This window comes from Acanthisitta chloris, unplaced genomic scaffold, assembly GCF_000695815.1.
Source record: "Acanthisitta chloris isolate BGI_N310 unplaced genomic scaffold, ASM69581v1 scaffold9681, whole genome shotgun sequence".
NCBI classification, from domain to species: Eukaryota; Metazoa; Chordata; class Aves; order Passeriformes; family Acanthisittidae; genus Acanthisitta; species Acanthisitta chloris.
Window position 1 is genome coordinate 1 of NW_008655498.1, and position 18,125 is coordinate 18,125.

The following is an 18,125-nucleotide window of genomic DNA, read 5'->3' on the forward strand; positions in this document are numbered from 1 at the left end:
GTACCAGATCACAGATTCACATTTGAATCCCAGTATATTATGATTTTTGGAGCTGTTCACTAACCAAAATTCCAGCCTTACTTCAAAAACCTAGCTTCAAAATTTCAACTTCATAGTTAATGGTCCTCAAAATCATCATATTAAGTACTCCCAATTGTGTTGCCTATGACCTGAGTGCAGACACTCTCAGATTTGGGGAAAACGAAAGTTGGAGCCTTCAAGCTTAAGCTGCTGCCTGGTATGTGTTCTTCAGATACTTTCTAGCCCTCATGTCTGTGATCCTGCTGCTGTTCCACCTTTGTCACTGGCTACAATTTCACTTTAGGTGGTTAACATGATGGTGTTTGCAGAATGTCCTTTATTTCTCTAGTTGCTCTTCCAATCTTCCAAGTACCTCAGCAAGATGCAAAATTGTAAGAAATCCAATTTCAAATGGCTAAAGCATAAATCTGAGTGGAATGCTTCCTGGCTGCTCTGTATACCAGTAGCTATATCTAAATGAATGGAGTAAGCAGAATTTTTTTGTGTCCAGTGACAGTGATGGAGTGTGCAACATGGATTTTGCTCTCTTATAAGTTGAGAAAAGATCCTATGAATTTGTGAATGAAATGTTGACCAAGCAAAGTAAAAATCCTGTAACGGTAGTTGTTACACTTTTGATGTTTCCTTAGAGTTTTCTCTTTTTCTTCTGAAAATGATCCTTAAACAAAACTATTCTTACACCTCCCTTTGGGCTGGAAACAGCATATTTGTTCTGCTTTGTTAGTTGGAGTGATTTTCTTAGAATATATTTTTTCCCCTCTTAGTATTAGAGCCAGATGAACAGCTAAGCACCTTACAGCTTCTCATTTATCTTCTACCTCCTTGTAACTGCGATACCCTACACCGACTGCTGCAGTTCCTCTCCACAGTGGCTGGCCATGCAGAAGACACCACAGACAAAGATGGCCAAGAGGTAAGTTCAGGTCTCTTGTGTCCCTTAACTCTGTTTAATTCTGCTTAAGTTTGGAAAGAGATCTTTAAAGCCTTGAAATATACATAATGGTGGCATACCCCTGAAAGATGGGAGACATTTAAGATTCTTGCCTGCCCATTTGCCATTTAGTTGCTTACTATGTTCTTAGGGCTGTGAAAGTTTAATTTTTGTATGACTTAATCTGTAAGGCATCTACCACTTCCTTTGGGAGATTCACAGCATAACCAACCTTGTTGTTAAGATCACCTAATGTTATCCATCCTTCCCCTTGTCTTGTTTTATCTTATTATATTCTATGGAAAAAATACTCAGAAAAGGTCAGACATGCAAGAGTTTGCTTTTTCATTCTCTTTTCGTTCTCTATTGTTGCTTTCTTACATGACCTTTGGGCATAGCAGTTCACTTCTTGGTTCCCTTAGCTTCCTTGTGTGCACTTGGTTGTGAAAAATGAACAAAGGACAGGAACCCCAGCTGTGTCCTTGCAACTGACAGACCTCATCACTATCATCTTTGCCTTTTTTTTTCTGGCCTCCTTACTGTTGCAGTCTGGACCAAATTCAGGGAGAAGTTGACAGTGCACTCACCCCACAGAGACAAGAGTACCTATAGCTGTGGGGCTGAGTTGTACTTGTGAGTATTCACATGTTTGCAGTCACACTAGAGAAGATCTGAAAATCCAGGTTTCCCACTTTCTACCAGGAAAATGCTGAATTAGTAGGTTGCTCTGCAAAAGATGGCAACTTGGTTAACTTTGAATGAAATAGATAGTCTCTCACTGCTTCACAAAATTGTGCCACTTGATCTGTGGGAAGGACTTCTCTGTCCTCTGAACTGCAGCAGAGACTACTTCTGAAGTTACTTCTGAAACTTTTCTGAAACTCCTGGAGGTTTTTGTCTTCCAGCTGGAAAATCCTGATGGAAATTCTGTCAAATTTGGTTTTAATAATTTGCACTTTGAGACCGAGTTTTGCCAAATTTCTGCCTCAAGTCTGAACTTCCAGTGTGCTGTATGTAACTTCAAGGCCTAATTCACTTTTAAATCCACTTTAAATGCTATTATTTTTGTTTTCAGCAAGGAGCTGATAAAAAACTGCACCACTATGATGGAAAGCATTTAGAAAGAGCAGCCTGTAACAGTTTTACTGTGCCTGAAAACATGTATAAGCCAGCTAAGGTCATGGTCCCCCTGGTCCTGCAAAGATTTCTCTGTTGGTTCAGAAATGTACCCAAGAGGATCTTATGGCAGGGCTAGGGGATGCTGCTTAAGAGAGTTGATTTGGCCCAATGGTTGTATTAAAGGCATTTTGTTGCCCTTTACAGTACATCAGTTCTGCCACAGGTATTTTGCCAAGGCAAATTTATGTAAACTAACTTGACAGTGTTGTAAGCATCTGGAATATTATGTGCAACTGGATACCTTTTATAGATAACACAATATTCTGCTTACAATTATTTAAGCTATTTATGAATAATTAAGTGAATAAAGGCATACAGGACAAGAGAAAGGATTTCATCAGACTGTTTCCTATCACTGGAAGGAAAACAGCCAAACTTTGGCACACAGGCTGTCTTCATGATTTCTTTCAAAAGCCCTTCTCTCACAAAGATGAAGATGGATGACTGACTTTATTAAAATTGCTCATTCAGTTAATTTCAGTGCATATGTTGACAGCATTTTTTTAAGGGATGCCCTGAGGCTGCCCTTAAGAAAAGACTGACTGTGAGTACAGCCTGCACATGCAGATCCAGGCACAGCCAGAGGCTGCCCCTGGCACACTTGAGGCACCAGGTGCCTGCACATCCTTGGTGGACAGAGTTTATAAAACAGGTCACCTGAAAAACAGCTGGGTGCATGGTGGTGTGCAAATAAGGGAGTGTGCTGTTCCCACAGTCATGCTGGGATGAGTCTCTAAACAAAGAGCCAACATGTTTGCTATGACTGCCCATGTACCTACTTAGTGCAGATGTCTTTCCAACATTACACAGTGGTCCTGCTGATAAAAGGAAAAGCTCTTATTTGCTGTTACCTCTATGCTGTCTAGTTGACCTTTGTAAAAAAATAAACCAGAGGCAGCCAGTGCACAGCTGTAAGTTTGACTAGAGTATTCAGTAAACGACCAGCTAAAAAAAATAATTTAAAAACACTACTTTGAAAATATCTGTTTTGTACCACTCATTTCTTGAAATCCTGTTTTTACTACCTCTTTTTAGTGTCTCTTCTTGTTCTTTTAAAAAATTATTAGTTCAAAGGTAATTGAAAAAAATGAAAAATAACTCTCATGACTTTTTAAAAAATTTTTTTCAAAACCAGCCTACAAGTACTAAGTCAACAGCTGAAATTCACTTACAGTCTTATATAGTCAAAGTGTTGGGATCTTATTCTGCATTCTCAGAATAGCAACCAAGTGGAAACAGAGAGAGGAAGCACATGACCCCTGCTTTTTGTTCTGTTCAAAGAAGGGGGAAAAAAGTATCTAATCACAAATATGACTATGCAGTTTTTGATTTGATAATGTATATGACGTATTTTTCAGATCATTCCTGTCTAGTCTAGCATATATTCCTAGCCTTCTACTTCCTTGAAATTCAGATTACTGTTGCTTCTTTGAGCACAGATTTATAAAAGTAGGCAAAAAGGTAAAAAAACAACAAACCAAACAAATCCACTCAACAAGTAAACATTTGGCATGTTCTAGGAAACAAGGAAAAATATTAGGAAAATGCTAATAAAAATAATGAGCCTGATCCTTAATTATCTAAACTGTTTAAACATGGAGAAGTATTACTGTATATGTTTCAAATCATGAGTGCTACTTGAAAAGGCTAGGAGTTTTCAGTGTTTAGTCCTAAGAGACAGTAATGTGCTGGTGGTGAAGTAGGAGGGAGGTTTCTTGGAGTCCAGAACTATGCCACTGTTGAGATTCCTGGGAATTAGGGGCAGGCAGCACTTCCACATTCTACTCCTCCCATCCATTTGAAAATGTATCCAGATAATTGGCAGTGCTTGTTGCAGAGATGTTCAGTCAAGGTGTTTCAACATTTCTCAAAACTGTTCATTTTTTATTTGACTAGCAGTAGTTTCTGGTCTTGATGAATGAAGAATCAGAGGAAAGAGAGAGAGAGAGAGAGTTTGTGTGTGTGTGTGTGTGTGTGTGTGTGTGTGTGTGTGTGTGTGTGTAAGGATGTGTAGATATGTGTATATATGTATCTGTATACATTAGACCCTATTAGACCCCACCTCATTTATATTCTCTTTTCCAGATTACTGGGAACAAAATGACATCACTTAACCTGGCAACCATCTTTGGCCCTAACTTATTGCACAAGCAGAAATCTACAGACAAAGAATTCTCAGTTCAGAGCTCAGCTCGAGCTGAAGAGAGTACTGCGATCATAGCTGTCGTACAAAAGATGATTGAAAACTATGAAGCCCTTTTCATGGTAGGTGGATATTTCTTCATATTGCTCTTACAAGTTTAAAAGATAAATGGGAAAATACCTGGTTGGTATTAAACTAGATGAGAATGAAATAAGGTGTAGAAGCTGCATGAAATTAGGCTCAATTATTATTGGTAAAAAAAGTAGTCGTTTAGCAAGAGAACGCTTTTCAGTAAGTTAAAGTATTAAAATAGTGTACTTATATCTTGCCTGGAATGGTTTCTATGACAATAAGGGTATATTCCTTAGAAGATTTCTGTCTGTGGAAATGATGGGGTTGGCTATTCAGTTGTTAAACAATGTACGGACAAGACTGAAAATGACCTTTCACATCTCAGTTTGGGAACTCAGGAATCAATTTTCCTGCAGGGAACAAGAGATCCTTGGTTAATTTAAGGAAAAGCCTGCTCTGCCAAAGACTTTTTTGTTGGTTGGATAGGGAGGAAGGACAAAGCTTTCTCATTTGTCAGTTGGATAAAAGGAGTAAAATATAAATCTCTGTAGTTCCTGAGTTCCCTTCTGTTCTCTTGGTGAAGCAAGGACCTCCTGCATAAAAAGGCTGATGGCCTTGGACTTGGACATGCTGTTTACTTAAGATGCAACTGAGTTAAATCACATTCCTCATGCCTAGCAGTTACCTGGACAGTTCATTCTGTGGCTTTACCTGTACAAAATTAGAGGTCAGCTCAGCATGACTTGTGCCTGGGAAAGCCCTGCTCTGGGGTAGGAGTGGCCAGTCAGACCTACTGTAGGGCACTATGCTGTCTTCATTTTAGTAAACTAACACATCCTAACAAAACCAGTATTCTTGAAAAAGTGGAAATAGCTTTGGTTGTTGTGTCTTGAAACCAAGCAGCATTGGATGTTACACTGAGATCAGTTCCCAAAAAGAGAGGAGGAACACACTGGAAATATCCCTTAGTGCTTCAGCAAAGCTGAATGCTGGAGACGTTTTTGGAAGAAGATGAACAAGCCTGAACTGTGGCCTCATGGCCAAATACTACTATGAGAGGAGGGTGTCTATCAGATTTTAGCAGGGAGAAGAGCATGAGAAAGCAGTCACGAGTCCTGCCTATCAGTCTTAGCCTCAGATGAACTTCTTTGTGGATTTCTTTGCTTTTATTTTTATTCTTGTTATTCTTGTACCAGTGAGGCACTCAGCATTCTTTTTTTTTTTAATGCTTTTCACAGTTTGGGGAAATGTTAGGTATTATTTTTCCTTCCACACCAAGAAAATAAAGTGACAGAACTGTACTCTTGGGTAAAGGTCTGCTGGCCCAGAGTGCAGATGGCACTATCAAGTTTAAAATAATGCTTGAATAAGAATACTTACAATACTTGAAGTTTCCTCATTGTTGTTTCTTGTTAAGAACATTTTATATCACAGATCCATCTCAGCACACAATATGTAGGCATACATTCCAACTTCCAGTGTAGAAAGGATAGGGCTAAGGTTAGTCTAACCTACATATGGTCTCTTTTAATTCTGACAGATTTATTCTTTTATCTCATCAGTGCTGCACTTTCATCTGAAGGTTAAACGAAGTGTGGGAAAAACGTTTTCTTTTGTTTTCCAGGGTAACATTCACTGATTATACTTGACATTTATGCTACTAAAAAAGAAAAACATCTGGACCTAAGCATTTAGCTACAGCTGTAACACAGTGTATTGCTGCTAAGGTGCTTTTGTGTTTGTTTGAGTTTTTTTCTTTCTGTTACTTCTACATATGGGGAGGTTATAAAACTCTGATTGGCTTCAGCATTGAAACTGGAACAACATTTGTGAACTAAAACCTAGGAAACCAGGATGTGTTGTGGTATCCAGACCACAATATCAGAATGATTCTGACATATGGGTGGATGAGGAAGGTTCTGTTTGTCAGAATAACCCAGGATACTGGGCACTGTTTTTATTAAGCAACTATCACCAACATCAGGAATATGCAAACATGTGGATTTCTTATAAAAGATGGAATCTGACCTTGCTTCGTTGATGTCAAGAATGATAAGGCCTTTCATATGCAATTCTTACCCATTTCAAAGAGTCTCAGGGATGCATTAAAATGTTTTGTGGGAATGCATAAAGGACAATTCTTTGCCAAAAAGAAACCCAAAACCCAGTAGATAGCTAGGAGACCATAAGTACAAATCCAGTTGAAGATTCATTGATTAATATGCCCTCATTCATTCAGATAAAAGTCCTGTAACTCAATAGAACTGTTAAGTTTGGGTTTTATAGATGCTTTCTGTGGGAATTGAACTTCCTGTTGGAACTTTTTCACTTGTTTTGATGGAATGAAAGACTGAATTATTCATTTATTTATTTTAATAATGGAAAAAATATTTTTACTTTTCTGACAAAGTCCTCTCAGTTAATTCTTACAAGTTAATTGATATAAAGCTGAATAGTAACTTAGGGAAAAAAGATGTGGATTCTATTTTACCCTCCAATTTCATCTAGAGTTTATTCTAGTGTATAGAAGGGCTGTTTAAATGGAGAAGTCACAGTACACTAGGTTTCAAAAAACATATTCCTATAAAGATAATTTAAAGACTAGCATATCAGTGACTACCACTAAGATATTTATCCATCTTAGAGACTGAATACCATTTTTAAAAAATGAGTATGTGGTTAAAGACGTTTTTCATAGAGATTTTGTATGAATTAGAGTTAAACTACGCATATCTTCATTTATTTTCAAATTATTTCATTATTTAAAGGAATAGTACTTTTCTGTAACTTGACTTCCTAAATACATCCCAAATTGAGGTATTCCCTTGAGGAATCTGTTAGTAATTCCATCCCTATTTCCCAGGAAATGTCAGGGAGAACAAATGGCCATCCAGTGTGACTTGAAGGTCAAAGGACTCAGGCTCTGACAAATTGCATCCAGAAATATATTGTATAATTGCTGACCCCTTGTTGAGATTGTCTTGCCTTCAGTTCCATCTGTTATGAGTGTACCTGGGCTGTTAGTTCACATTTTTGGGGTGGTTTCATCTGTTTCAGTGTTTTGAAGGTTGATTTCAGTGTTCCACTGTGATGAGGATTGATAAAGCTCAGGTAAAATGCAGTTGGAAGCACAAAGTTGACTTGGGCAGGTTTTGGGGTGACATTTCTGCTGCCTGCCCAGGAGATGTTGCTCTATCCAGCAGCAGCTGCAGCTATCAAGGGTTTTGAAGGTTCATTTCCATAAAAAGTGCAAAGAGAAATTTAGCAAATCAGAAGGCCAAACTCCAAAGAAGGTGACACAAATTCTGTCTGAGCCTGTTGCTCAGAGTGGCTGGAGATCCAACAGGACCCACTTGTAAACCTGGACAGGTGAACTTCATAATTATTCAAGGTGTGATTGAGCGTAAGCAAGAATGTAAATACTTCTATGTCTTAGGATTTGGCCATATGGATACCTGAACATTAAATATTATAAGACTTCATTTAGGAAAATGCTGTCCTTAGGTAGTTCTCATTGAAATGAAGCAATTGAAGATCTTTATAGGTAGCACAACTACCACAACATTTCTGTATGAGGACATAAATAAGTCAAATGTCTCAGAGTATCGGAAGAAACATTCTCCTTCCTGTGTAATTACATATCACATTGTTTCTGAAAGAGAAGTACTGTTGCTCGGAATGGAAATTTCTAAATGTACTCCAGATCTTTGAATGGGGATGTAAGGTGAGGACCTTAAACTGGAGCTTTTGAGATTGTGATATGTGAGTAATGCCACTGTTATTACCAGATATAATAGCCAACTGGATGCCATGGGGTTATTCAACAGTAATCAGCATTTAACACTGTACAAAGTGATCTTTAGTCCTACTTCATCTGTTGTTACTTAACATTTCTCTTTTAAGTGGAAGCTTCTGTGTATTTTATATACTCCCTGTAAATGTACTTGTACATGATCTTAGTATCAAAGTTAATAAACGTGAAAGGATATTAATCTCCAACTAAGTTTTCTTTTTGTGTGTGTCTTCATAGGTTTCCCCTGACCTACAGAATGAAGTGCTTATTAGCTTATTAGAGACTGACCCAGATGTTGTGGACTATTTGTTGAGGAGGAAAGCTTCCCAGTCATCGTGAGTAATCTGTTTTTTCATCACCCGTTTCTGCTGGGAATTTCTATCTCCCACTGGAAGTGTTCAAAAGGTTCTAGTTTTCCACAGCTCTTCTGCACTGTCTACAGTGGAATAGAAATATCCTCCCCATTACACAGACTCTGCCAAAGAAATGATGACTCTTGTACAGTGTTTTCTAAAGACAAAACTTGTTTCCTGATTCAGAGGAAAGATTATGTTCTGCTGCAGAGAACAGAATGACATGTACATAAAATTATTGAGTGCACTATTATCTGACAGGGTGTATTTTAGTGATCTGCTGGTTCATGTCTTGGGTTTGTTATAGTCTTCAGTAACAGGAGGTTTGCATTCCACTATCCTTGAAACACACCCTAGAGTGCCTTAACACCGTCACGGCTTGCTGCTTGGCCAGTTTGTCGTTCTTTTCCTATCGTGTACACGTAGGATATTGTAAACAAGTCAACTGCTGCAAAAGCAGATTTATGGAGACTCTTTGGATATTATTTGACTGTGTGCTTTGTGAAAGATCTGGAGGGAAAGAAAAAATCACACCGGTCACTACTGCAGTTCTGATACATAATATATTCTGATTTTGTGTATGGTGTATATATGCCTGCACCCTTGTGCCTTAATGCTGTGAGTTTGTGCATCCAGATTAACAGGATTCCTGGATTTCTCATGGGACCACACAGTCACTGCCTTTATTCTAGTGAATCCCGATATGTCAGACCCCAAAAAATCAAAAAATTTGACAGACTTGCTTTAAGTAATTTTAAAGAGGTTTCCTAGACTCTAAACTTTCTGGGACAGATTGGACTTTGTCTTCCTGTGTTTGTGGAAAGTGCCTAGTGCATTCAGAAGATCATTAAAATTGAATTTGTACAGTCGGTTAGCAATGAATTTTTTTTCTCTCCCTCTGAACATTGTATAGTTGGAGGTAATGTAATAGTGTGCCTGGCTTTAAAGGAAGAGCTATACAAGAAATAGTGTGATTAACACCTAGAGGAAGAAAGCTTTCTTTAATTATAAAAACTGGAAACAAAAATACGTGCAGCATATATTGTGTGTTGTAAAGGATTTTATTGGTTTGTTGACTTAACCACATGAACACATAACGCGCAGTAGCAAATTATCGCAGATCATCTGATTTGTGGTAGTTTTCTCTGTGTGAAGTAATTTCAGCTACTCTGTCTGACTGACAAGTAACCATGTGTATATTTAGATCACAATAAGAGCAGGATAGTTAGAGGCACATTAGCTGTCTTTTACACTTGTTTCACATTTGCCATGAGCCAAGACTACGATTAGGAGAGACACTGCAAATCACCTGACATAAGGTAAAGTCTGTAGAGACTTTCTCTAAGCCCTCAGTTTGGAATGATCAAATTATTTCTGACGCAGGCTAATAAAAACCTTCATGCTGGATTTCACCATCTATATAATAAAAAGACATAAAATTGTGTCTCACATGTGGCTACACATATCAATTGAGCATAAATTTGTTGCAATTCATTGTGAATGTGACAGGTTATTGTCAGATCCTGTTTTCTTAATTGACCTTTCTTTGAGCTTCCTTACTTTTAGCCAGCATGCACATCTACAGGAGAAAATGGATCTTCTGTGCAAAGCTGGTCACAACTTGCAAAAGGCATTTTGTAAGAAAAGGTTCTGAAGCCAAATAGGAACATATAGCTACACTAGTACTAATTTATTGTGTTTTCAGTGATGGGCAGATGAAATATCACTGAGATAAGAAAAACTTACTATCTGTCATTTTTCTTCTATTCTGCTATCATGTAAGTGATCTATTCTTAATGTTAATCAGATATGTTTTCACTGTGATTGCAATTCCTTGGTTAAGATATTCCAGGCAATTAGAGGGAATGTTGTTTAGTGTTATTGCTAGGAGTGTGATGCTCTTAAGAGATGAATCTATTTCAGACCTTAATCTTAATTTTGAGGCTACATATTTGTTGCTTATTTTACCTGTAAGAAATGTGAGGCAGCAGACAAGATGTTTGCCTTGATTTCATAAAAATGATCCTCTAAAATACATCCTTGCTACTCTTGGAAATTGCCTGGTCACATACTCAAGATCCATATGTGGGTGGATCCATGGAACAGAAAACTTTACATATTCCTGGGACAGTCTTCATCAGAAAAGCTAGTTGGCTGCATAGAGTAGAGTATGGAATCAACTTCAAGACTTTAATGTCACATTAATTGCTTTGAAGGTCCTGCTTCTGCAGTTGCCCTCACATTTCTGCTTTTGCTGTCATTATAAATGCTTTCTTGGCTCTGATCTAACAGAGACAACACAATCTCTTTTCCTCCCCAGAGGAGGACAAATCAAATGTTCCTTATCTTCAGTTTTCTTAAGAGCTGAGCATCGTGAATGGTGTGTCAGGGAGTTTATGAGAGTTGTTTATGATAAAGCACTAGTTACAAATGGCAGCAATTGTGAAGTGTGCTTTTGTGGATGACTTCCCAATTTTTTGTATGTTGGCTTGATGACAATGGAATTTGGGGTTTCCAGCTGTAAGATGAAGCATCTTTAAACTAAAAAAAAAAAATAAAATCTATTTCTTATGATTATTTATTGCTTATCATGGTTAGTAGTCCCTTTAAAGTAAGTGAGTTACAAAATTACAGAATTTTGGAATGTTTTTGGATGATGATGATGATGGGGTTTAATCCATCTTGACCTGCAGCATAAAGATGAAGCCATACCATTGGCCCTACAGTATGTGTAAATGCATTTTTCAAAGCTGCAGAGGCTCAGTAAATCATTGAGTCTTCTACCCTGCTACAGTAGCAACCACATTATCATCCCATAGTAATCTGGTTTGTTGGTGGCACCTGTGTTGCTCAAATCTATGTGCAAATTACTATTGTGTGCTGCCAAGCCATCACACTCTGTATGATTTGCCTCTTGAAGGCATAATTGTTTTCCCTCTCAGAGGCTTTAAGTTATAACAGAAGAGGGTTTCTGCCACAAACAGAAAGGGATTTTCTGGTTTGATGACCTTGATTCTAGTAGAAAAGTAGGAATATCCTCAGTAGAAGTAACTAATTTTTTTAACATTTTTCCAGTTCACCCATGCAAGTGGATTCTGGTGGATAACATCAATTCGTAGAAGGATGCCTGTTGTTTTGAAATCTGAAATAGTATTTTTGAACTCCTGTGGCATAGGTTCCTTCTGCAGCTTTCAAATCTTTCCGTTTGTATGTAACCACTGTTTAAATCTTTTCCTTAACATACTTCATAACCACTGGAAAATACTTCACTTGCCTTCTCATTTCTCACACGTGATGAGACATAATAATCTATTATTCTTTGTGGGGACCATAATCTTATTCATAGACTGTTTGCCTCAAATTTAGTGTGTGGGTAGAGAATCTCACTATCTGTGGGAAGATGAATTTTGAATTTTAGTAAGCATCCGTTTGCTACTGAACTCAGTAAAGCAAACAGATGCAAAAGTTCTGTTTTGAGGAGTATGTGAAAGGTCCTTCTTTGTTTGCAGAGATGCAAACTGAGGTATTTGGCAAGTTGTGTTTTATTTTGTTTGTATGGTAAAGCTGCAAATGTATAAGATCAATTTTCCAGCTTTAAAGTATTCAATCCATTTTGATGGTTTCTTGTGGTAAGATTAACAGAGTCCACAGGCACTTTCTTTGATTTTTTAAGCTATTGTTTCTAAACAAATTTGAAACTAATATAGTATGTATAATAACTTGGGCTTACTAGCAGAAACTGTAAATCAATTTAGAAACTTGAATGTTTGAAAGACTTGACAGTGTCCGTTCAAGTAAAATTTTATCAGGAGCTCTGTCTTGAGAAGAGATAGACTATAAGAGATCATTCAAGGTAAGACATGAAATCAGTGTTTCACAAAGCTCTAGTTTATGTTCCCACATTGTTTCATTTGCACTTCCTTTTCCCCTATTCCTTGTGTTACCTTGCTGTGGCTAAGTGGTGGTTTACCTCTGTCTTTGTTCTGTGCAGTACAGTTAGGTTTTGATGCTGCAAAGATTTGCATGTGATACACCTTAGTGGTGCCACCTGTGGTGCCAAGTATGTCTGTCTGCTGACAGGGTGAGGTTTAGATGACACAGTCCAGAAAGCTGAAGAGAAGGACATCTGGTCATAGGAAACCTACAGATACCAACATACCTTTTCTGTGAGGTCTTCCTAGTTCTTCTAAAATTCCCAAGGCATTGCTTAAATCTCATCACATTGCACAAGGGATTTTTAGAACTTAGGAGGGCAGAAAGAAAGAAGTGAGGGACAAAAAAAGAGAAAAAAGGTTTGAGATAGAATTACATATACTAAAAATACAATAATTCTTCAGTGTGGCGGTGTTTATAGATTAATTTACATTGGATTCATCTTCAGGTGAGAAGTTGAGTTGGGAAGTTACATACTTGAGGCTTTCTTTCTTTATTTTTTTTTTGCAATGACCCCCCACATTACCATACTGCACTGAGAAGCCCAGGACAGAGCTGCTCTGCCAAAGAGCACCTCTATTTTTTATTTCTTTTATTTTTGAGTTGGCCCCAGTTAAAGTTCAGGATCAGTTCGCTGACAGTTTTCTCACTGAGAGTTACTGAGGAGTAACCTTAGTAAATTCATTCCCAACACTTTATGGTTCCTTTTATACTGGAAAAAAAAAAAGAATAGTGAATAACATAATAATTATGTCATTGTGTGTATATATTTTATTCTTGGGGTCATTCAATATGTAAATCTGCCAGGGATAAAAGCAACAGCATGAAAGTCATGTTCGGTTCTGCCATTATTCTGTATTGATATTTAGTGTGTTGTGGCTAGCTGTGTGTTTTCTTCAGTTTTATTTCACTTGTCTGGAAACAGGGTAATTATTCTGTAATAAGAAAGGAGTTTTTTGGCTGCTCACTCAGTTCAAGCTGTCTTTGGATTTGACTCTCTGAGAAGGGCTGACCATTTTCAGGCATTTAAAAGAATGAGCCTCTGTTGTATCGTATTCAATTAGAGCAGATATTAATGAGAGGTCGCAGAGAGAAGTGTTTGACTCAAGATAAGCGAAAGATAAGCGTCTAAGAAAAAAGGATCAAGGTGTAGAAAAATGAGTAATAGAAGTAAAAATTAGGGGGAAATGTTATGTTTGTTCACAGAGATTTCTGCATAGTCTTCGTGAGGTTCATCGACTCCCAACCTGCCTCCTATCTGCATGGTACACTGTGACAGTTCAAGAACTCTCCCTCAACATTCCCAACACGTTTCAAAAACGAGTTGTCTCTTTGAGCCTTGGCTATACTTTAGTGGGGTTCCTGTTTGCCCTTTTTTGGTCATGCTGGTGCTGATGTAAAGGTGAAGTGGTAAAAGAAATTGTAGAAGGTATCAGCAGAGCCAGTTGTTTGTTGCCCCATCAGAAGTAGTAGATACATCTGTTTGTCCCCTGTAGAATATTTACCTCCTTATGTCTCTAGAACAGGATCACTCTCAGAACGTGAGAGGTGAGCTGAGTGCTTGACTTCTCCGTGTTAAAGTTCAGAACACAAGAAATTATTTTACATACTACTTAGCATCAAACTAATTTTCCCTATTATACCCTCGGCTATACCGTTGCAACAAGCTAAATTGTCAAGGTAACATAAGGAATTGATTCACTGCTTAGTTTCCTGTGGTTTACTGTGCAGTTGTGTGGGTTTTTTGTTTTCGTTCTTGACAGCACCATCTTTTGGTTTTGAGTGGCCTCTGCTGGCCACTTCATGGCAAAAGTTTTACTCATGGAAAATCCACCTCTGTAACTGCTTCTGTTTTCATTTCAGCATCTGTGCCCTTTCGCCTGTATTTGATTGTATTTGTATGATCATAGAATCATAGAATGGTTTGGAAGGGACCTTAAAGATCATCTAGTTCCAAACCCCCTGCTGTGGCAGGGACACCTTTCACTAGACCAGGTTGCTCAGAGTCCCATCCAACCTGGCTTTGATGTCAAACTGCACCTGTAGCTGTGACCATAAAACATTTTTTATTAACATTAGTTTGTTTATCATAATTTCTCAGGAGCCCTGAGATGCTGCGGTCAGAAGGTTCCTTCTCCACAGGAGGAAGACATTCTTCCACAGACTCTAACAAAGCTTCAAGTGGGGATGTCTCTCCTTACGACAACAACTCCCCAGTGCTGTCTGAGCGCTCGCTGGTGGCAATGCAAGAAGAAGTTGTTCGCAGCCCAGATAAGCTATACAAGGTACCTGAGCAGTACACACTGGTTGGACACTTGCAGCCTAAGACAAAGGAGAATTCTTCTGCATCACAGGCTGGAAAAGGTATAGTGCATCCTGCTTGTGTTCCTTCTCCTCAGTGACTGATGGGAGTTTCTGAAGGAATTGAAAAGTTCCAAGTCTATATTATCGGCTACCAGGATTTGAGGAGCAATACTGGTAAATAGCCTTAAAAAAAAGGCAGACCAGCATCCTTTTTTTGTGTTGTGCCCAAAGGATCAGTGCTGAATCTGTGCATTAGCTCACTCAGCTGTTGCAGATGCTTTGGCATGGCACTTCTCAAACCTTGAAGCTATTATTTAGGAAAATAGAACTATGTATGTCCTGATTTTCAGCCTGTCTGTGACAACATAGCAAAGTCTAGTGCTGCTCCATGGGGAACTGTAATACCTGCAAGGTTATGGTCCAGACTTTGGAAAAATCTGAGATTTTAAGACTTCAAGCTACAAATTTTCTCCATTTGAAAAGAATGACCTCAACACCCTCTCGCTGGAGAACATAGCTGAGCTGCACAGCTTTGCAGCTGCAACCAATTACACACCAAGCAATACTAGTGTAGGGATCCATAATTTCTGCAGCTACCTAGGGAGTGCATGCCTGAATGATTTCTTAGGTAAAGAACTGTGGTTTAAACTAATAGCTCATCAACACCTCAAGATGCTTTTATATTAAAAAACGTTACGAAGTTGACATCCATGAAATTCATATTTAGTGAGCCAAACCTTTAAGAACTTTCATTGCTTAAGGATGCAGCTAATTCTTTGGTGGTATTTTTAAAACCATTTTGTTTCAGAGGTACTGGTTAGGCCCTTAAGTGCCTCTGGAATTAGTGGAATTTAGGCTAATATCTCAATTATATGCTTGAGATACCAGTGGGCATTTATCTTCCATATTCATCATCTAAATGTCTGAATAGGTTTAAAAATGTGGTCAGATTTCTATTAAGTTATGAACAGGAAATTACATGAAGTTTTATCGTATTAACCATCTTTTGGACTTTAATATGCATCACAACGATACTTGGCCATGACAAATTAGGAAATTCCTCTACTGCCAGGTGGAATCAGAAAAAGACATGAAACTGTTGTAACCCAGCACCCTATTATAACCCTATTCTGTGGTCGCCTTACTTCTGTGTAAGACCTGCAGCATCCTTGGGTTGATAAAGCATGCTTACAGTGACACCTGGGGCTGGGGCTTCATCAGGCAGCTTTGCTAGAAACTGCCTTCTGTTGACCAAATCTTCCTATTCTTGTGCAAATTCTCTGACTTCAGTAAGGCAAAGGACTTAAGGACTCGGCAAACTCAGGAGCCCTGTCCATACAAAGCTCACAGAATCCATTACAGCATCTGAGCCTGAAACAGCAAGTAGCTGTGAACAAATACATTTGAGATGCTTGTGTTAGGTGAACGGTAAGTCTAAGCTAGTAGATGTTACTGACTCTGATACCTTACATAGGGTTTTATCATTCTGTTTGTATGTTTCTAAATAATGTCTTTAAGAGGATCAATTCAGCATCTTTTTCCTGCTCTTGCTGCTGTTTAGATGTCTCTGAAGATCATTTTGATATCTGGGGTACTTGGCATTCAACGCTGAAAAGTGGTTGCAAAGATCCAGCAATGACAGGTCAGTTATTTCTCAAGCTTAAAGCCCAAATCTAGCAAAGATAGAAACAATTTCTTGGTTTCCAAGAAATGATAGTGAAACCAGTAGGAGAATTCTCGTTGTCCAGAGCTGAACTTTTAAAAGGTTCAGTAGAATGCAGAGAAGCACAGTGGTTAGACAAACTCTCAAAGATAATGTAAAAAGTAATTGTAAAATTGTTTCAAGAACTAGTTTTATATTCTTCTAAAAGTAATTGGAAGGTGAGTGTCCAGTGGGGATTTGAGTGGCTGCCACAGTGGCACAAGCACAGGCTGTGAGGTTGGTAACCTCCAGTGCTTACCGTGCTGCTGGACAGCAAGTTCTTGACCTGTCCTGCCTCTTTTTTTTCCCTCCCATCTGCACCCATCTCACATGGGAACTGTGAGATTAAAACACTCCCTTCCCACCCTGCTCTGCAAGTGTTTGAAAGATGTTAAGTGCTGCAAGACTTTATGTCAGGACAGTTTTAGAGTCACCAGGTAATAGAGTAGACGTGGTTCAAATCGATGTAGGGGCTGCTGCTCCCTGTCCTCAGGTTCAGAGGGTGGTGAGGCTGATACCCCTGCAGCCACACAGCCCAGTGCTAAAAGTCCTCACCCTTCTCCTACAGTGTGATGCAGGGGAAGAGCAGTAACTTGTTAAATGCCACGTAAATGGTTCTGCAGGTTCTCTGTTGTCCCTCTGACTGTTGCTCTGTTGTCTGTCTGACTCTGGTCCACAGGTTCTTACGGGAACATTTACGAAAGCAGCTTGCTGCGACCCGGACAGTGCTCTCTCTCCCAGGGGAACCTTGCCATGTATTCTCCTCGGTGGCAGAGCAGCTCCTCCGAGCTGGACACCGGCAGACACGTCATGCGAAGGAGCCAGACGACTGCTGCCATCCCTGAGTGTCAGCTCCATCCCATGATGTCTCGGGTGTGCAGTAACCCACAAATCGAAGTCGGCAGTAGGAGTTCAGACCTGTCGCACTCCAGGTCGGAGCAGCACTTGACTTTAAGCAGTGTAGAGGACCTCAGCGAGCGTGACTCGCACACGGGTTGTTTGCAAAGCACAGCCAAGCCCTCCTACGGGAAAGAGCGGCCGCCACCCCCCTACCCAGGCACAGCAAAAACAAGCTCTGCGGCGTCACAGCGATCGAGTGTTTCTTCAACGTTGCACTCTTTCTGGAGACTTCAGCGCCCAGAAAAAAGTTCAGGGCTGAGAGCAGCTGGAGGGCCAACAGCCAGAGCCCCTGAGCAGGCCACCTCCAGGCAGGAGCGACCGGCCCCGCACACCCAGGCGGGTCACGTCTGTTCCACAGCACCTCACAGTCAGAACAGTAAAAGTGTTTCAGAGGCAGACTGGAATGAGTGGCAAAGGGAGAGGTGGCAAATCTGGGAGCTGTTATCAGCTGATAACCCTGATGCCCTCCCAGAAACCCTTGTATGATCAGACTCTGTGGAACTGCCACTCAGACCTATGCCTCTGTCTCATAGGAAAGCAACAGTGACATTGGAAAGCAGGGAGAGCTTGCTTGTTTTATACCAACTGAATTGCATATACTTAATAAAAACTTTGTTCACTTTAATTTCTTAACAGCACTGTCAAGCAGTTAATTTTCAAATATGGTATGTTCCTGTTTTTCAGCAAGCTTTTGAGAAAAAGCAAGATGAAAATTTTAGTGTAATAACTGTATGCATATGCTGTGTATAAGATAAAACTGTTGCTTTGATGTT

General features: G+C 39.2%; 1 protein-coding gene across 1 annotated transcript; it reads left to right on the plus strand.

The window, feature by feature from the left end:
- Positions 1 to 806: 806 nt before the first annotated feature.
- ARHGAP6 (Rho GTPase activating protein 6) lies at positions 807 to 17,838 on the plus strand (the record flags this gene model as incomplete). Its single annotated transcript, XM_009083927.1, has 6 exons — positions 807 to 955; positions 4,238 to 4,417; positions 8,398 to 8,495; positions 14,548 to 14,810; positions 16,312 to 16,392; positions 17,132 to 17,838. Coding segments are annotated over 6 exons (1,478 nt in total), but the record flags the coding sequence as incomplete, so codon positions are not given.
- Between the last annotated feature and the right edge of the window lie 287 nt (positions 17,839 to 18,125).